We start from the raw sequence: 17812 nt of genomic DNA on the forward strand, positions 1-17812 counted from the left end.
AGGAGGAGTTAACGGAATGGACAAAAAGCGGGGAAGATTTATTGCTCGTGTTAGATGACCTCGTGTACAGAGTGATTCAATCCTTTGATTACATGGAACTATTTTCTATATATGTTCATCATTTAAAGGTTTCTGTTATCTTTATATCCCAAAACTTGTTTCCGCAAGGAAAGTATAGCAGAGTCATTTCCTTGAATTGTCATTACTTGGTGCTTTTTAAAAACCCTCGAGATAACTTTCAAATGAGGTATTTGGCTACTCAACTTTATCCCCGAAATACGTCTTATTTTTTAGATGCATATGAAAAAGCGACGCAAAACCCTTACTCCTATTTATTAGTGGACTTGTCCATACGAGGGAATAAAGACTATGCATTGCGCACAGGAATATTTCCAGGCGACCTTTTAACGGTGTTTATTAAATCATGAGTACACGTCTTCGCCAAAATTGGGCTTTTTTAAATTTGCTAGCTACAGCCTCTGTGAAACAAAGGAAAAAGTTGTTAGAGACCAGCAGTCTGAAACAAATTAAAACACTCTTGGAAGTGATCTACAACGTGATTCATAACCAGACGGTTTTACCATCCGAAGATTATATTAAAAGTCTATATAAATATCGTCATCTTCTCCGTCGATTAGCAAAAAAGACAGGACGAAATAAAAAGACTTTGCTTATTAAAAGACACGGGTTTATTCCATTACTCCTGAAACCCTTGCTCCCGGGAATTAACAAACATGTCGACTGAATATGTTTTTATACCCAAAGAAGAGTACCAAAGACTTATAAACAATCCTAAACCTGAAACAACGAGTGCCTGCAAAACACCCAAAAAAGAAAAAAGACGATTCGGTGTAATTGGACTCAGTAAAAAAACACCTCCTGGGGATATTAAAAAAAGAACAGACTGGTTATCTTATTAAAAACAAAATTTTACTTGTGTGTAACAAAACCAGACAAAACAAATAAAACGTATTTACAAAAGAAAAACAAAGTGTTTTTTTGTGTTTTTTTCACCACTGTCTATTCAGTTTTGAGGGTTCTCAAGTACAGAGTTTGACTAGATCCTGATTCTAGGCTTCCCAAACTCTGGGGTGTTGGGATTTTACGAATACTAGTATGCTTTCGACGGCAACATCTCTTCATTTTGTTGATTGCCATAATGACTGCGAATGCTAGGCAAAGGAATCCGAAAAGTCCACCAATGACAATAAACACAGCAGCAGTCAAAAGATCCTCTTTATATAAAAAAAAAATATATATATATAATGATCAACTCACTTTCAATTAAAAACAAAAAACAAAAACAACACAAACAAACTTACTTTCTCGAGTGGTCAGTGGTGATCTTTGGGAGGAAACAGTGGTGGTAGGTGCTGTAGCATCTTTAAAAAAAAAACAAAAACAAAAAAAAGAAAGTAAGTTAAAAAAAGAGAGAGAGAGAGAGAGAGAGATGGGGTTTTTTTTTTTTTAATGTCAAAAATGTTGGTTGTTTTTACTTACTCATTGAAGTCCAGGTAATTTCCTCGGTGCTGTTTGCACTCGTAGTGGTGGGGGTTGCTGCCGTCGTTGTAGTGCTGGTGGTGGTGGGGGTTGCTGCAGTCGTTGTAGTGGTGGAGGTGGTGGTTTTTTTTCTTGTCGGTTTTTTACGGGAAGTAGTGGTGGTTCTCAGAGTGGTTGAAGTTGTCGTTTCATTCTGCGCTGTAGTCTACCAAAAATATATAGACATATGAATTATAGGGGAGGGGGGTTATTAAATCAAAGTACTGATAGTACTGAAAAGCGCTAACACAGCTTCTGTTTGTATACTAGTATAAAATATATATGTATATAACATTTCAGCTTCTGTATACGCAATATATTTCCTCATCACTGCGTGGTAGTCCCTGCAATGATGTATGTAAGCCCCGTACAATAAATTCACATTAGCCCGTACTAGCCCGTCCAGTTATGTGCACAAGCTCCTGAAACTGGTTCCCTAATCAGTTTAAATGATGTAAACGTCTGCTCATAGGGGGCGGTTATTCGTTGCACCGGAAGTAGAAGTCTAACGACAATAAAGCGCTGAGCTATGCTTAGCGCTTTAAAAAAAAATAATAAAACACACACAAAATAAAACATACTAACTAACCGTGTCTTCCAAACAACTTTGCCCATTGATAGATGTGATCATCTCAAATTCCTTAAAGTCTTTGCAAACCATATTTCTTGCTTTTTCCACGATGATCTTCTTAAGTTGGGGTAGACAGACTGGAGTAATGTCGAGCGCTGATATGTACACCCTGCGAAGCACAAGGACTTCAACGTTTTTCATCACCTCGGAAATGTCTCTGCACGTCAAGTTGCCTTTAGTGTCCTTACATTCAAGCCTCCTCCCTTTGTTTCTAATGCATTTACGCCAGACATTTCCGTATACCACTAAAATCACTAACATACAAACTAATACAACCCTCATCTTCTTGGATGGAACGGGGATGGCGGGAAATTTATTTTTAGAGGTAGGATCATTTAAAAATGGAGGGGAGTGCAGGATTAGATTTCTTTATTTTAAAACTGTTTTAAAATCCAAAGAATAAAAAAAAAAGGCTTTTATATCTTTTACCAAAAAACTATAGCTTAAAAAAAATTGTTAGTTATTTTATAACCCCGGTGTATTAAAAAACACAACCACTACAGGTCCAGGCGATTCCATTTTTTTTTTTTTTTTTTTTTTTTTTTTTCACATTGCAAATCAGCCCATTAACATAATCCAACTATCTCGGGCAAAGATAGTTAGTCATAGAGTATGATTACATGTATTATAACAATTACAGCATATCTGCAAATTTCACAATATTAATTTTAAACATTTGTATTTTTGACATATTTACAAGTACATCGATATTGTATCTGATATTGTTTTTCAAATATAAAACTAATTCATTATATGTCTCTGTTTTCTTTTGAGATCTACAACACATTTTATATTTAAATATCTTGTAAGCTATGAATGACACAATAGTATTAAAATAGCGTATTTTTGTATTTCTCTCAAAATAAAAACCCAAAATAACATGTTTCCACTGTATATCAAATCCTATAACTAAGCTTAAAGTTGACCATATCATCTTAACATGTTCACACTCAAAAATCAAATGTTTTACATCTTCATTTTCGCTACACATATTACAAGAAGCAGAAGACCTATATTTGCATTTAAAAAGAAAGCTGTTACAGCACACTGTATTGTTCAGCATTTTGTAGTTAAATTCACATATTCGTTTGTCATATATATCTTTTACTTTGTTTTTGTATATGTCATTCCAATATTCTTTTCCCACTGAAAACAGTCTTTTAAACAATGCCTGGTGACAGGGAGGTTTGAATTTTTTGAACAATAAATTTTCGTAAAAAAATTTACATTTCTTGTCTTCAATACAATGTAAACCATTAATAAAAAGAAAATCACAATTGGATACTTTTTGTATATATTGACAACATTTCATATCAAATGTTAGTGATTTTTTATATATTGCATTTCTAACTATTCTATATTCACACATCCAGTTAGCTTTTTGTTTTAGAATACATGACAATTCTTGAGGCGTTTTGAATTGGCCATCAGCATTAAAAAGATCCTTTACATACAATATGCCGCTTTGAATCCATCCTTTATGACAGATTGTTTTATTATCAAATTGAAATAAAATATTGTTCCAAATTGGTTGTTTAGCAAAATTTATATCAGATAATTTATTAATGTCAATGGTTTTTTTACAATCATTGAAACTACAAAATACTTCTCTATAAAAAATAGGAAGTTTAACAATTATTTCAAAATTTGAGTTATTAGTCTCCGATACGTTTAATACATAATTGATATCTACATTTAAAATTCTTAGATAACTATCAACTATTTTGTTAATTATGCATGTTTTGTCAATCAATATTCTACACCATGCAGCTTTCAAGGCCTTAAACTTCGACTCAATATCAACAACTCCTATACCGCCATCTTCTTGCCTTCCAATTACAGTATCTCTTTTTATTCTATCTCTTTTATTCCAAATGAAATTAAATATACTCTTTTTCAGTTGTTTAATATACTCAGGGTCAGGCATAGGTAAAATAGAACCCACATAAATTATTTTAGATATAGCTAGTGAATTAACAATGCATGCTTTTCCAAATATAGTTAATTTTCTTTTTTTCCAGGACTCGAACAGTTTTTCCATATTTTGAAAAGAGTGTAACCAATTAAGTTCATAGCATTGATTTTTGTTATGTCCAATGTAAATACCCAAACATCTAACAGCATCGTTGGTTACATCAATGCCGCTAATATTATTATATTTGTCTTTTAAACTACCAAGTAGTATACACTGCGTTTTGTTTATATTAACTTTTGATCCAGCGTGTTTACAGAATTCTTCTACAGTCCTTATTGCAACATTTAAAGAAGAAATATTTTTCAAGGCTAAAGTGACATCATCCGCATGTTGTATAGTTTTTAAATCGTCTACCATGTTTGATATATTTATTCCTTGAATTTCTGAATTGTGTTTTAATTTATAAGCCAATATTTCCGCGACAAACAGATATAGAAGTGCTGAGATAGGACACCCTTGTCTTATGCCTCTTTTCATTTTGCAAGTTTTAGAAATCCATCCATTGTTCTTAACTCTAAAAATTGGATTTGTGTAAAGAATTTTGACCCATGAAATAAAATTTTACCCAAAATTAAATTGTTTTAAAACTCGAAAAAGGAAATTCCACTCGACTGAATCGAATGCTTTTTCAAAATCTAAAAATAGCAATAAACCCTCATTATTGTTTTCCATGCAGTATTCATAGATGTCTAAGATTAATCTTGCATTTATGCCTATAAAGCGGCCTTTTATATATGCTGATTGTTCCTTGCTTATCAATTTATCAATAACTGTTTGTAATTTTTTGGCAAGGACAAAAGCTAAAATTTTATAGTCGGTATTTGTTAAACTTAATGGTCTGTAATTTTTAAGGCTATTTTTGTCCCCTTTCTTAAATAAAAGAGTAATAAGAGCTAACCGCTGCGAAAAGGGTAGTTCCTGTTTATCGAAAATACTTAGTAAAACTTCATAAAAGAGTGGTCCAATTGTTTTCCAAAAACATTTATAAAATTCAGCCGGTATACCGTCTAAACCCGGGGATTTGTTATTTTTCAAATTATTGACTGCATCTGCGCATTCATCAATTGTAGGTAATGAGTCGCAAAATTCTTTTTCACTATTGCTAAGTTTTGGACATTCCACGTCATTTAAATAAGCATTTATATCATCATTTTTAATAGATTTACTTGTATATAAGTTTTCATAAAAGTGACACATTTCCTCTATAATTTCGCCATTACTTGCTACAGTTTTGTTATCGGTTTTTATTTCTAATATTGTATTGTTAGCTTGATGTTTCTTTTCCAAACCTAAAAAGAATTTTGTATTTCGTTCACCTTCGTTAATCCATTTTGCTTTAGATCTAATCTGCGCCCCTTTAGCTATTTCATCGTACATGTAATCTAATTCCTTTTCAAGTTTTCTTTTTTCATTCATATCAATATCTCCGCTAGGTAAATTTTCTATATCATCTATCCTTTTCTCAATCAATTTTATTCTATATTTTACATTGTTTCTGGACTGTCTTGCGTAATTAATGGAATAATCACGAACCTTTATTTTAAAGGATTCCCATTTTGATATTGGATCTAATGAGTCATCTATGTTTTTGAATAATTCTAAGATTCCGCGTTTGTAGTCTTCGTTTTCTAGATGCGAGATATTTAATTTCCAGTATCCTTTACCTCTCTCCAAATTACTAAAATTTAAATTACATTTTATTAACCTGTGGTCACTTAACCGCGTGTTTTTTTTATGAGTACCTGGTAATTTTCGAACAACAATATTTTTTACATAATCAATTGTATCATTGCGCACAAAAATGTAATCTATTCTACTCTTCGGGGAATTTTCTGCATCACACCATGTATACCCATTTTTCGTTGGATTTTTTTTCAGCCACACATCGACTAGGTCCAGCTTATTTGTTAGTTTACTTAACTTTTTACAGGATTTGTCATTTTCTTTATTTAGATTGCAATTGAAGTCACCGCCGATGATTAGTTTACTATCTTGTGGAGTATGGGACGAAATAAATGTATTTAGCGAGCTAAAAAATGTTATTCTATCACTTTCTTTATTGGGAGCATATAAGTTAACAATTGTAAGTAAAGTTTCATCTATTTTAGCATTTACCAGAAGTTTTCTTCCATCATTTGACTTATGTACATTTAATATATCTATATTACATTCTTTATTGAACAAAACGGAAACGCCTCTGCTAAAGGGGGAGTCGGAGAAAGCATGTATTGCTTTTCCGTTCCATTTTCTATCATACAATTCAGCACGTTTCTCTATAAAATGTGTTTCTTGTAAAAGTGTAATATTAGTTTTATTATTTTCTAGCCATGAAAAAATTTTATCTCTTTTTTCTGACGAATTAAGACCTCTTACGTTCACTGATACTAAATCTAAATTTACCATATTTCAAAATATTCGTTGACAAAAAGAAAATAATGATAAAAAAAAAAATTACAATAAAAGTAGTAATATACTTCCATATGAAAAATAGTAAGGGAAAAATATCAACATCGTTACTGCTTGATGCATTTTTGTATACATAATATTAGTATTTCACATTGTTTTCAGAAAGTGTATTCTGAAATATAATATTACTGAAAAAATGAACACAGATATTAAACTACTCCTTATTGGAAAGTAGATTATCATAATAATAGTCTATAATTGTATAAACAATTATATTGAGCGTATTAAACGTACACATACCACAGTTCTGCAAATTCTGAGGTCGGAAGCCAGATCCGAATACAGTTACTGTTCATCACCAGAGCTCTCTGTGTCCGGATTACACCCCGACACGTCACTGTCCGACATAGCTCTAAGTTGTTCCAGCATCTGTACTATGGTACGCTGATTTGGTTGATCTTTGTTTTGTTTTTGTTTACGGTCAATTTTACCGGAGTCGCTGTGTTTTCTTTTTCGGACTTTTTTTGCAACTTTTTTCATAAGTACGCCAAGTACGTTTTTTCCCGGCCAGTGATCCGGTTTTGTATTGCGGGTGCCGTCACGGTCAAGGCCGGAGCCCCACTCGTTGTTATAGGTTGCTTCGACAAATGTTGTTGATTGCTTAGAAGTTACAAGCTTATCTCGGAAAACTGGTACTTGAACACACTTGTTTTCTAATATCTCCTCCATAACGGAAACCTTTGTGGACACCCACTGGTCATTGGATTTGACCTTCTTCCCCAAGCGCAGGGCGGCAAGCGCGTCATCGGCTTTTGCAATCGCGTTAGCTGAATCTAGATCTCCGCACCGAACTGCTTTGATATACTGAAAGGCATGTTCTGCCGATTTATGTTTTACACCAAAAATTTCTAGCTCACATGGGTAGAAGTTGGAGAGGACATCTTGGGCACCGCAGAACGTGGTAAGATGTTTTTGTGGTTGATAATGCGAGCAGGTCTCATCTCCGGGTGAATGGCCAGGGGTCTTACACACCTTACAACAAGCATCATTCGTACATGCAGACCTATTATGATCGGTTTTCCAGCAGTTTGTACATAGCAAATTGATATTTTGTTTTGGCTGACCATAGTGAAACAGTTTGCACTGAATACCGCCGCAGTAATTAACTCTGGGAAGATGCTTTCCTGTAGGAAGCGGTTCTATGTACATGAACCTAGTCCCGTTTAGGATGCTTGTCATGCGCTTTGTAACGGGGTGGCGGATTTTTTCGTATAGAATTTTACTTGTTAATTTAACGTCTAATTTGCCAAGTAATTCATGTACGGCGGAATCAGCCACGGAAAGGGGGAGACCACAAATCCGTAATTTAAGGGTTTTCTGAGATGTTGATGTAGCGCCAGAAGTGTACGGGTTGGTGTCATAGAACTGGTGAGACACATTATTGATGTCAATACCCTGTGTAAGAAGCTGAAGCCTACTTTCTGGACTTTTCAGATAAATTCTCCATAGGTTTCTGTCCAGTTGAACACACATAAGATCATTACCAATTACCTGTTTGATTGGGTCTATTAGATCAAAATCAGTGATCTGTTTATCACTGGAGCCGCGGAGATCATTATTCTTTAAGTATAACGGTTTGGATGTTCTGTCAACCGTATCAACCGTACCTGAGTCGAAGTCCGCCATCTCCAGGTAAATAAATCCACGGGTAAAGGAGTGAACAGAAATCACAGCACAGATGAAATCACAACATATATGCACAGAAAATCAAACTTATTTACACAAAATATACGGTCACATAACTCCAGGTTATGATTTTACATAACAGTGTAAAGATCCCAAAGCAAAATTTCGAAAAATAAACTTTGTTTCAGGGAAAAAATGGTCAAAAACACAGAGCGTCGAACAGGCACGTCCACCCGTATCTGTGTCACGTGACGAAAAAAGGCGATTCCATTTTAATCCCACGGCGAGAGTGTAATATCTAAATAGGTTGTCGATGTGCCGTTCGAGAGGACTTTTCGCTTAGGGTAGAAAGAGGTCAGCCCCTGCCTGTGCTGCGTGTATGTGAAAACAGTGTTATTTAATACCCGAAAACCGCGATTTGTTTCTCCCGCTGAAGAATTATCCTTTAAAACTCGTTTATATAAAGCAATTGGATGTGTAAAATTTCGTTTATTTAAACCTTTGCAACTAAATTTACTTTTTTTAATCTCCGCTTTGTTTTCTACGCAATATGTTTTACTACAAAGAGCCACCATCGATGTACCTACAAATTCTTCTTTAAATAAACCAGGTTCCCGACGATCGAAGGCGGCGGCCTCGGGGGGATTAATTCTAGGGAACCAATGTCGCTCTTCTTGTTTAAAATTATTTCTCATATCGGGTTTGATAATATTCGTTAACACTTCCTCAGATATTGCCATATATAAAGAATCAGTATCCATAGACATCAATTCAAAATCTTCTCGATTACAATACTTATCAAGGCAATCATAATAAAATTCAAGCATACGTAACTTTGCGTACTGAAGTATAAAATAACCAATTTGAATAGGCAGGTCCAAAGTGATGCGCGACTTTGCTAACTCAATTTCAAAGTAATTATTATCAAGTTCCGTTAAATTTCTAAAACGTTTTTTAGATACATAGTAACTGGCTTTTTCTTTTGATCCACAATAAGTAATATCTACATGTTTTTCTTTATTCATAATCATTGATCCATAAGCGCTATTTCCTATAAGTTTCATTGTTTCAGCAAAGATTTCAAAGGCTGAATCGGTGTCTCCGCGGCGGCGCGCATTACTTACATCTTCCGTAAACTTCTCAAAACACGGGTTAGGAGAAAATTCAACAATTTGATAAATCCGTGAAACAATTAATCCGTGATCTAAATACCACTTTAACAGCGGTGTTGCCAATAAAATTTTACGGGCGCGCATTCCGCCTACCAGTAATCGTCTGGGGGTTTGGGACACATTTAAGCGTTTTCCCGTTTCCTGTGTATAGGAACCGAGGGATTCAAAAGAAATTTGCGAGTTACAAAATATGGGTGACATTTCGGAAAATGTTTTACACAAATGATCGGGAACATGTATATCTACTTCAACGGCACCAAATATTTTTTCTTCGCGTACGGCCGTTATAATTTCAGATGTCGTTAATGTGGACCGGTGCTCTAAAGGGCGCTGCATTCGCTTATTTTCGATAAACGTTTTAAAATCGGGGGAGGTTTTAAGTAAGTTTTCGTATTCACATTCCCAGAATATTTCTATTTCGTAGCCCTGTCTTACAATGTACTCAGTTCGTTCTTGTTCGCGTTTTTTAATTTTTTTTCTCTCTTTTAACCATTTTGGATCCGTAATATGTCTGGTAAGCGCGCAATCGTGGTGGTGAAAATAACACCCATTAAATTCATATACTTTTTTTTCATTTCTTGAAAACCCGTCTACCAAATAAGGCCCTATTCTAAACTCTTTACCCTTGTTAAAATAATGATCTATATCAACCCCCTTGTCATATCGTAACCACTCTAAATAATAAAACGCTTTTAAATAGCGATCCCGTTTTATAAGGCGAAACCCGTTTAATTCTTTTCTAATGGTAAAAGGACCAGTGGGCATTTGTTGTTTCAGGGCCCATAGGTAAAGAGCATTAGCATCATACCCAACAATTTTTTTGCACAGTTTATTTTTGTTTTGTCGAATAAAAGTCGTGTCTCGCTCGTGGTACCTATTAAAAATAATCGCAGGGCCCCCACACATTCCTTTCCGAAATACTTCATATAAATCTTTATTTTGTTTATCAAAACAAGCGAAATGGGCATTGTCTGCTGAGGATCTAAATACCAATTCCCTGGCCACTCCCGGGACGCTGATGCAGGTCTTAAATAAATCAATATTTCGCGTCATATAAAATCGAAGCATTTTAGACACCGCCTGACAAAAGGGAAGTACATCTAAATTGTTATAATATTTCAAATAGTCGATCATGTTGCGCATGCCCTGATCCTGCCATATTTTAAGAAGATGTTGATAATTTTCTTGTCCGGTGCGAGGTTTTTCTTTTAAGTTCATCGTTTTAAGAGCCATAGACACTGGAACCTTTTCGTCTTCAACTAATTGTCTATACCGAAAAAACTCCTCTTCGAGAACATTGCAGTTTTTAAGAGAAGAAAAAAATGCTTCGTACGGTGGAAGTTCTGTATACTCAAGCTTATTATAATTAGAACAAAATTCATAAGGAAAATATGATTTGTGTAGTTCAATTTCGTAGGATTTTATAAACTTATCGTATGAAAACCCGGGTGCCACAAAATTACTGATGTCTAAAAATTTAAATTTACCGTTACTTATACACATATACTGATTGCATTTTTTCACAATAAAATTTTTTTTAGAATTGACGAGATCTAAGCATTCGGCAAGTTTTGATTTGATTAAATTTAGGTCATATTTTGAACTGTTATAACCTAAAACCGGAATTTCGTTTACATAGGTTTCGAGTTTTTCTTGAATGCGTTTTATATGATTTAAAAGAGCAGTATTGACCGCTCTTTGCCTATCATTTTCTTCTTCATCATCGTCGTTGTCTGTATCCTCCTCCTCCTCGTCTAATATTTCCTCAGATAATTCTTGCAGTTTTTTCGTTTCTAATAAAAGCTTTTTAAATACATTGCAAAAACGAGCTTTCATATACCTTTGTGCTGTTATTTGAATTTCCGTTGCTCTTTTAACAAACTTTTTAAGAAGATTTTCCACATTAACGTCAATTTCAAAAACGGGTTCAAGATGATTAGGGACATTTGAGCACATTGAAAAGGAGACCGGATGATGTTCATGAGTCCACGACAATTTTTGTGTATTGTTCGGTAAGTCATTCGTCAGTAACAATGATTCGAAATCATAAGTTATAAAATAAGGATAAAAGCGTAAATCATCCTCTACTTTAATATCTAAATATTCTAATTCTTCAAATATATGTTGAGGCCGCGCATAGTAACCACCGGGAAAAATATATCTGGTAGCTTCTTTACAGCGTTTTTCATGACGCATAACTCTCACGTGTGTAGGAAACAAGGTTTTACAGTTTCTGCATTCATATTTTTTGGAATAAACATTCATATGAGAAATGTAACTTAAATGCTCTTCGTATAAATTAAGATTCATTGTCTCCATATTTTTACCTCTTGATCGATAAATATTAACACAGCTATCGTCTTCAAATAATTGAAAAATATTCACATTAATGTCGAAAGTATTTTCAAATTTAGGAATGTCGTCTAAATTTAGTTCTTTTAGAAAGTCGTTCTCCAAAATATTCTCTAAATAACCTTATCGTTTCTCTCTCTAGTCCGCGTCTATTTTTCAATTTGTGATAGGCAAGACATCGAAATGCGCATAAATTATCTTTTATTATCGCGCCGTCATTACTTCTAGTGTCTAGGGTAATAATAGATCGTTTCTTTCTAATGTAGCTGGGGAGTTTTCTAGTCGTTCCTAAAATATAATTTGTCCTGGTTACGACCCATCTTATATTTGTGATCACATACACGCTCCATTTTGAATTTGGACGGGACTGTAATGCGGTTTGAACTAAATCTAAATGTCTTAAACGTAATATAAGAGCATCTATATCAGCTTTTTTCGATATCTAAAAGGGTTCATCTAGACTACTTTCGTTTCCGGAGGCGTAAAAATAGCGAAGTTCTCCGTCGTTATTTCTTAATACAATTCCAAAGGAAAAATTTATTTTAAAAGCATGGTTTTCGTTTTGATAAATTTGGTTTAATTGCTCTTCAATTTCTTCGTAACTTAGTTGAAAATTTTCAAGTGTAAAATTATATTCTTTTTGAAGTATGCCTTCGTGGTGTTCTCTATTAATTATTTTGTTATATTTTTTAAAAGTTTGTCTAAGGCTGGGTCGTTAGGTGGGTGGGAGGAAGAGGGACCGGGGTTAGAAGGACCGGGGGTATCATCGTCTAATCGATTTCGATGTAGTTCAGTGGTTTTACTAGTTGTGTTTTTCTGGTCTTCTATATAGTAAAAAAAATGAATAAATTAATCCCCATTTCTTAATAATACTCCTTAAAACTAAAAAAAAAAATTATATATGCATACATACTTTCTTACTTTTTTTCTTCCTCTTTCCTTTGCCTTTTCCAGAGGGCTGTAACACAATTTAAAAAAGAAATGTTTTAAAAAAAAAAAAAAAAGACTAACAAATGACTAAACTATTTCCCCTTTTCTTTTACATATATATACTTACTATACTTTTCTTTTCTTTTAATTCTTCTTCTCTCCTTGTTTCCTGGGAGGCAGATTGCGGTGGTTCTGTTGGCTAATTCATTAATCTCATTGTATTAAATAATATCAAAACACGTATATATAAATCCTAATTTCGTTGGATAAACAATCTAATTACCTCCTCCGTTTCTATCTGTTCATCTTCGGGGGGTTCTTTGTGTTCTTTACTTGAGGGCTTTAAATAATTTTAGATTTTAAAATAAAATTAAGTTATTCAAATAAGAGGCAGTTAATTACAGTTATTCCTTATTGGAGAAAAAAAAAAACCCCAAAACTTACTGACTCTTTAGGTTCTATTATAAAAAAACCAACTCGTCTTGGTTTTCTTTTTTCCTTTAAAAAAAATATAAAACAAAACAATTATTTCCAGTATTTTTTTTTTAAATACATTTAATTTATGTACAATAAGCAAATAATATATGCTTACCCTTTTAGAAACAACCTCCTCCTCCTCCTCCTGGGACGTCTCGTTGGTCGTTTCTGTTGACTAATTCATTCCATGTTATTATTCGGTCACACACAAACATGTATATAGGTTTCTTTTTAACAAACAGTTATAAATACTTACTTTGTCACTCTCTCCCTCTTCTCCGGACTCGTCGATTATTATAAGCTCCGATGTGTCTGTAGACTAATTAATTATAATTCAATATTAATTTTGTCGTTCAAACAACAAAACCAATTGTTTAAAAACCATTAAGGACATGTATATACGTACAGTTGTGGGCTTGTTGTCATCTTTATTTTTCCACTCCTAAAAACATATGTTAAGTTTTTTTTTTTTTATCAATATTTCTTTTTACATGTATACTACAGGTTTAATACTTTTATATAAAATAGACAGTTCTTACATTTTTCTTTTCCTGTGCCCTCTCGAGACGTTTTTTCTAATAAAATAAAAAAAAAATTACTACTTCCTTTTATAAACATTCTTCTCTTTTATTTATTGACTAAAAATATAGTAGATATTTACCCTTTCATCCCGGGCAAAATACTTCCTCTCAAACTCTTCAATTTCAAGCAAAAGGTGAGGAGGATAGTCGACATCGATATTGTCCCACTCATATTCGGAACATTCGCTGTCAGACATAATGATACAATTTTTTTTTCCTTTTTGATTTCTCCAAAGAATCGGTGGGTTTATAAAGCTTTTGCCATCGCAACGATTTCTCTAGGACATCTTTATGATCTACAGCCTGCTTATAACAGTTTATGAGCCCATTAACATCGACCTTTTTGACCAATTTCTGACCTCATGGTACCAAAATATATCCCCAATAATCGTAATGCTTCATTCTTTTTTTCTGTCAAATGGATATTTTTTTATGAGTGTCAGCGTGGAGGGGTGACAAAAGGGGGAGAGATCAGCTTCAAGCAAAGGACCAACAAAAAATAAAAGGGGGGGGGGTGTTAAAAAAGTCAAAGAAAATTCGGTATAAACAAGTGCCCTGTATTTTGATTGGTTCACTCTCAGGAAGTGTAACCTACAGACACCTTTTATGGGAAAAGACGAGACTCTATTATGTGAACTAGGTTGCTGTGACGTCTCTCTACAGGCTATGTCCAAAAGTAAAACTCTCTCTCTGTTGTTTTAGTCAATAAAACTGGGTCAACGAGGTCTCTCTCTATCTCTGCTGTCATAAGTCGGTCAACGGGGTCTGCTGTCATAAGTCGGTCAACGGGGTCTATAACCAAAACGGGGTCTATAAACGTGGCGTCAAATGTTACATTAATTACTACTGTTGCAGACAACCTCTTCTCCTGTTCTTTGATAAGATGTTTCTTCTCTTTATTGATAGTACTGCTTGCAACAGTAATTCCAAGTTCATGAAGAATCTTCAATCCCTGAAAATCAAAATTGTTATTTTTATTTACATAACCATTTGATAGAGTTGACTAAATCATGATTATATGGTGATTATCTTTTAGCTCTATGATTAGCAAAACAGGTAAGTCTAACCTACCTCTTTTGACAATCCATATTTGTCTAAAGTTAGACCAAGGGTGTACTGTAACTGATTTACTGATCTCGATCTGCCATAAAAAATACAGCTAGCGATGTTATTAGCACAGGCAAGTTCTGCTTCTTTTCTGAATCCATTAGATTACTCATGATCAAAAACAAGTTGGGGCTGTCGTGTTTAAGGTTAGATTTCACAACAGACCAGTCAAAGTTGATTAAATTCTCACTATTTCTGCATTTTAGTACATCACTTTTATTGCTAATAACACTGTCAATTTCTTTTTTTTTTTTAGCTCTGTCACGCATATCTTAAAGAGTGCCACTCTGTATTTTGCATCTTTACAAACGTTCTAAAGGACGGCATGAGAGGATCGATTGTTTAAGAGTTATTTAATGGCTGCCTTTGTGGATTCTTCCCTCACTATTTTGCTTGCATCTACACCTGCAATCTTCACAAGAATCTACAATTAAACATTGACCATTTCACTGTTAAAACACAATGAATATACCTTTAATGTATTGTACATACTACAGCACTTCTCAATTACTTTCAAATATCAACTGACATATCATTTATAATTACTTTAACATCAAAATTCTCTGCTACTGTTTGTGTTGTCTTATCCTCCTTGTTCATGATGTTTGGCAACTTCAACTTCTGCAGTTTTTCAGGTGTCTTGAAAAGAGATTTTTCTTGCTCGGGGGGTTTCCTATAGTACCATAGTAAACGTACTCACGTACAAACTACTAATGAACTATATAGTTAACTATTATAGTTTGCTATAGTAAACTATTGTTAAATATAGTCAACATTTCTAAGTCTAACCGTGAATTCAAGAAATTCACTTTCTAAACAATGTCCTTACTCTGTCAATTATTTTCTTTTGGTACTCTGATCCTAATTTATCTTACATATTTAGCAAGAACAGCTTTTCCTAATCACTGCCAGTTTTGTAATGCCCTTTGTTACGTCCAATCCGCTCAACAGGACTGATAGAGTCCTCACCTCTATTTCACTAAATGATCTCCTTCTATGTGGCTACAATACATTTAAAATCAAGTAAGATATGTTTATAAAAACTAAGATAATGAATAATTAAGCAATGTTTAAATATCGTCCGATTAATTTTTTAAATTACAATTTCATAATTTTAAAAGTTTTATGATGAAAAGACTTAAGTATTTGATGATCGTAGATTTTTTTTAAATAAGCTACATGCTTTAGTACATCTATTTTACATTATGATTTTCGGTATAATAGATATGTATATAATAAACAAAATGGAAGAAGTAGCGTATAATGGAAGAAGTGGCGGAAATTTTGCTTCCAACAGTCATTTGCTTTGAAAATTACAATCATAACATTTACCTTTGGTGAGTCAGAATCAGTGGTAGGGTTAGGGTTTGAACTACCTTCCTCAGTACCCGTGTGTGATATCTAGAATATAAGAAAATATTTCACCGACATTTTAAAAAGAAAATTAAAACATTTTCACCGAAGGAAAATGCCAAGAAATAAAGATATACCTCTTGAACGGAGCTTGTCTGTGCAATCTGTTTCGTAGTTGCTGATGACTAAATTTTTTAGCTTTATTAACCGTACGCTATGAGCGTTGAATTCAATATAGAAACGTACTTCACTTTCCCCTTCCATGACAACCGTTATGAGCCTGGACACGGGCACCGCCATCTTTGAATTGCTGCCATGTGATAATATTTGTCAGCAGTGGCAGGTTCATGACACATGTGCCTAGCTAGGACATCTCTTGAATTGGGTACAGTCCTTCTGACTTCGGTGACAACGGCTTTTCTGAGCCTAGTTGTAGAAATTGGTTTATTTTTCACAACCTACGGAGACCTTTGCTTAAGGCTGGATTGTCGAGTGGCTGTGGAGGTTTTCAACCCGAGGGCCATTGAAGTAAATGGAATCCGATATCTTGAAGACGAAGTTGGGCAATCTCCTTTTAGGTGGTTATACTACAGCACAAAAAGCCAGAGCTCGGATGATAAGCCGATCATCGCTAGGCCTTTGAAGTCCGTCTACTGCTTCGTTGCCTGTAATTTAAAGGTTCCTTTAAAAATTGTCCTTGGCAGAATTTTCACCAAATAGGAATTTACATTGTTACTTATGTCAGCATTTCTTTCACAAGACTATCTTTGTTTTTTTACAAGCACTCATTCCTTTGATTGAGATTTGTATGCAGGAGAAACGGGTAGCCATTGAATTCTGGATTTGTTAGGCGGGCACATGTTTTCCTAGCTGGTAAGGTTGTTTTGTTGTTATTTTATACATTTTGCTGGTAATTTAGTTCTTAGTGTAATTGGTAGTATGTTTTTATGTTTATCGGGACTTTATTAGTCACAGTGTGTTATTTTCAGTGCATAAGGGTGTTTGGTACAATTTCCTGAAATACAGACTCTGGGCGCTTTTCGGGAATTCTCCTATGAAAGGTCATGTGGGCAACTGACGAATGTCGGGGACGCATTCTGTGCTGAGCGGGGCGTAATTTTCTGTCCAAGAAGTGGTCGTAGACTGGAAGCGAGAGACCTGTAAGTCCGGGGCTTTCAGTTAGGATAGCGATACTAGAGGGACAGGCAATTTGACGAGGGCAGGAGCGTCTTGAGTGCGTGGTGTCCTTGAAGTGACTGAGTTCCTTTTCAGAGAGAGGTTTTAAGTGTTTAAAAGCGACTGTTATTACATGCTAATTTTCGTATAGGTATCGAGCTAAAATTTGAAGTAATTGTAATATCACGGTTTTTTGAATTATTGAACTTTTATTTTTAACAGTTTTTTTTAGTAATTTTTCAACGAGAGTTTTATTGATTGAAATAGCTTCTAAACAACATTTTGTAGTTTACTTCCATTTTATATCTGAGACAGTGTGATTTAATTTTGAATTCAGTTAATAGTATCAGATATTTGTTCATTTTTTAAAGCGCTAAGCATAGCTCAGCGCTTTATTGTCATTAGACTTTTACTTCCGGTGCATCGA

At 34.2% G+C, this 17812-nt stretch overlaps 2 protein-coding genes, 1 long non-coding RNA gene and 1 pseudogene across 3 annotated transcripts; all 4 read right to left on the reverse strand.

Annotated features, from left to right (window-relative positions):
- Positions 1 to 962: 962 nt before the first annotated feature.
- Positions 963 to 2452, reverse strand: LOC136273649 (uncharacterized). Its single transcript, XM_066078618.1, has 4 exons — positions 2129 to 2452; positions 1501 to 1705; positions 1323 to 1382; positions 963 to 1235 (listed from the first exon to the last, which is right to left on the reverse strand). The coding sequence occupies exons 1-4, from the start codon at positions 2450 to 2452 to the stop codon at positions 1021 to 1023; spliced, it is 804 nt and encodes a 267-aa protein (XP_065934690.1). The 3' UTR covers positions 963 to 1020.
- Positions 2453 to 2721: 269 nt separating this feature from the next.
- LOC136272881 (uncharacterized) lies at positions 2722 to 8492 on the reverse strand. The gene is made up of 2 exons (XM_066075843.1): positions 6852 to 8492; positions 2722 to 5823 (listed from the first exon to the last, which is right to left on the reverse strand). Exon 1 carries the CDS (start codon positions 8235 to 8237, stop codon positions 6897 to 6899), a length of 1341 nt encoding a protein of 446 aa, XP_065931915.1. The 5' UTR covers positions 8238 to 8492; the 3' UTR covers positions 2722 to 5823; positions 6852 to 6896.
- Positions 8493 to 8509: 17 nt separating this feature from the next.
- Positions 8510 to 12528, reverse strand: LOC136273651 (uncharacterized; annotated as a pseudogene).
- A 290-nt stretch (positions 12529 to 12818) lies between these two features.
- On the reverse strand, positions 12819 to 14046 carry LOC136272883 (uncharacterized). Its single transcript, XR_010710941.1, has 7 exons — positions 13708 to 14046; positions 13575 to 13610; positions 13425 to 13487; positions 13284 to 13343; positions 13136 to 13189; positions 12975 to 13031; positions 12819 to 12890 (listed from the first exon to the last, which is right to left on the reverse strand). It is a non-coding gene; the product is annotated as an uncharacterized lncRNA (long non-coding RNA).
- Positions 14047 to 17812: the final 3766 nt, after the last annotated feature.

Source organism: Magallana gigas, chromosome 1 (genome assembly GCF_963853765.1).
Source record: "Magallana gigas chromosome 1, xbMagGiga1.1, whole genome shotgun sequence".
NCBI classification, from domain to species: Eukaryota; Metazoa; Mollusca; class Bivalvia; order Ostreida; family Ostreidae; genus Magallana; species Magallana gigas.

Bases quoted from the DNA above. Each gene is read 5' to 3' on its own strand.
- LOC136273649 (XM_066078618.1), bottom strand. From the start codon at position 2,452: ATGAGGGTTGTATTAGTTTGTATGTTAGTGATTTTAGTGGTATACGGA. The intron at 1,706-2,128 runs GTTAGTTAGTAT...TATTTTTGGTAG, and splicing joins AAAGTTGTTTGGAAGACACG to ACTACAGCGCAGAATGAAAC. The intron at 1,383-1,500 runs GTAAGTAAAAAC...TTTTTTTTAAAG, and splicing joins AATTACCTGGACTTCAATGA to ATGCTACAGCACCTACCACC.
- LOC136272881 (XM_066075843.1), bottom strand. From the start codon at position 8,237: ATGGCGGACTTCGACTCAGGTACGGTTGATACGGTTGACAGAACATCC.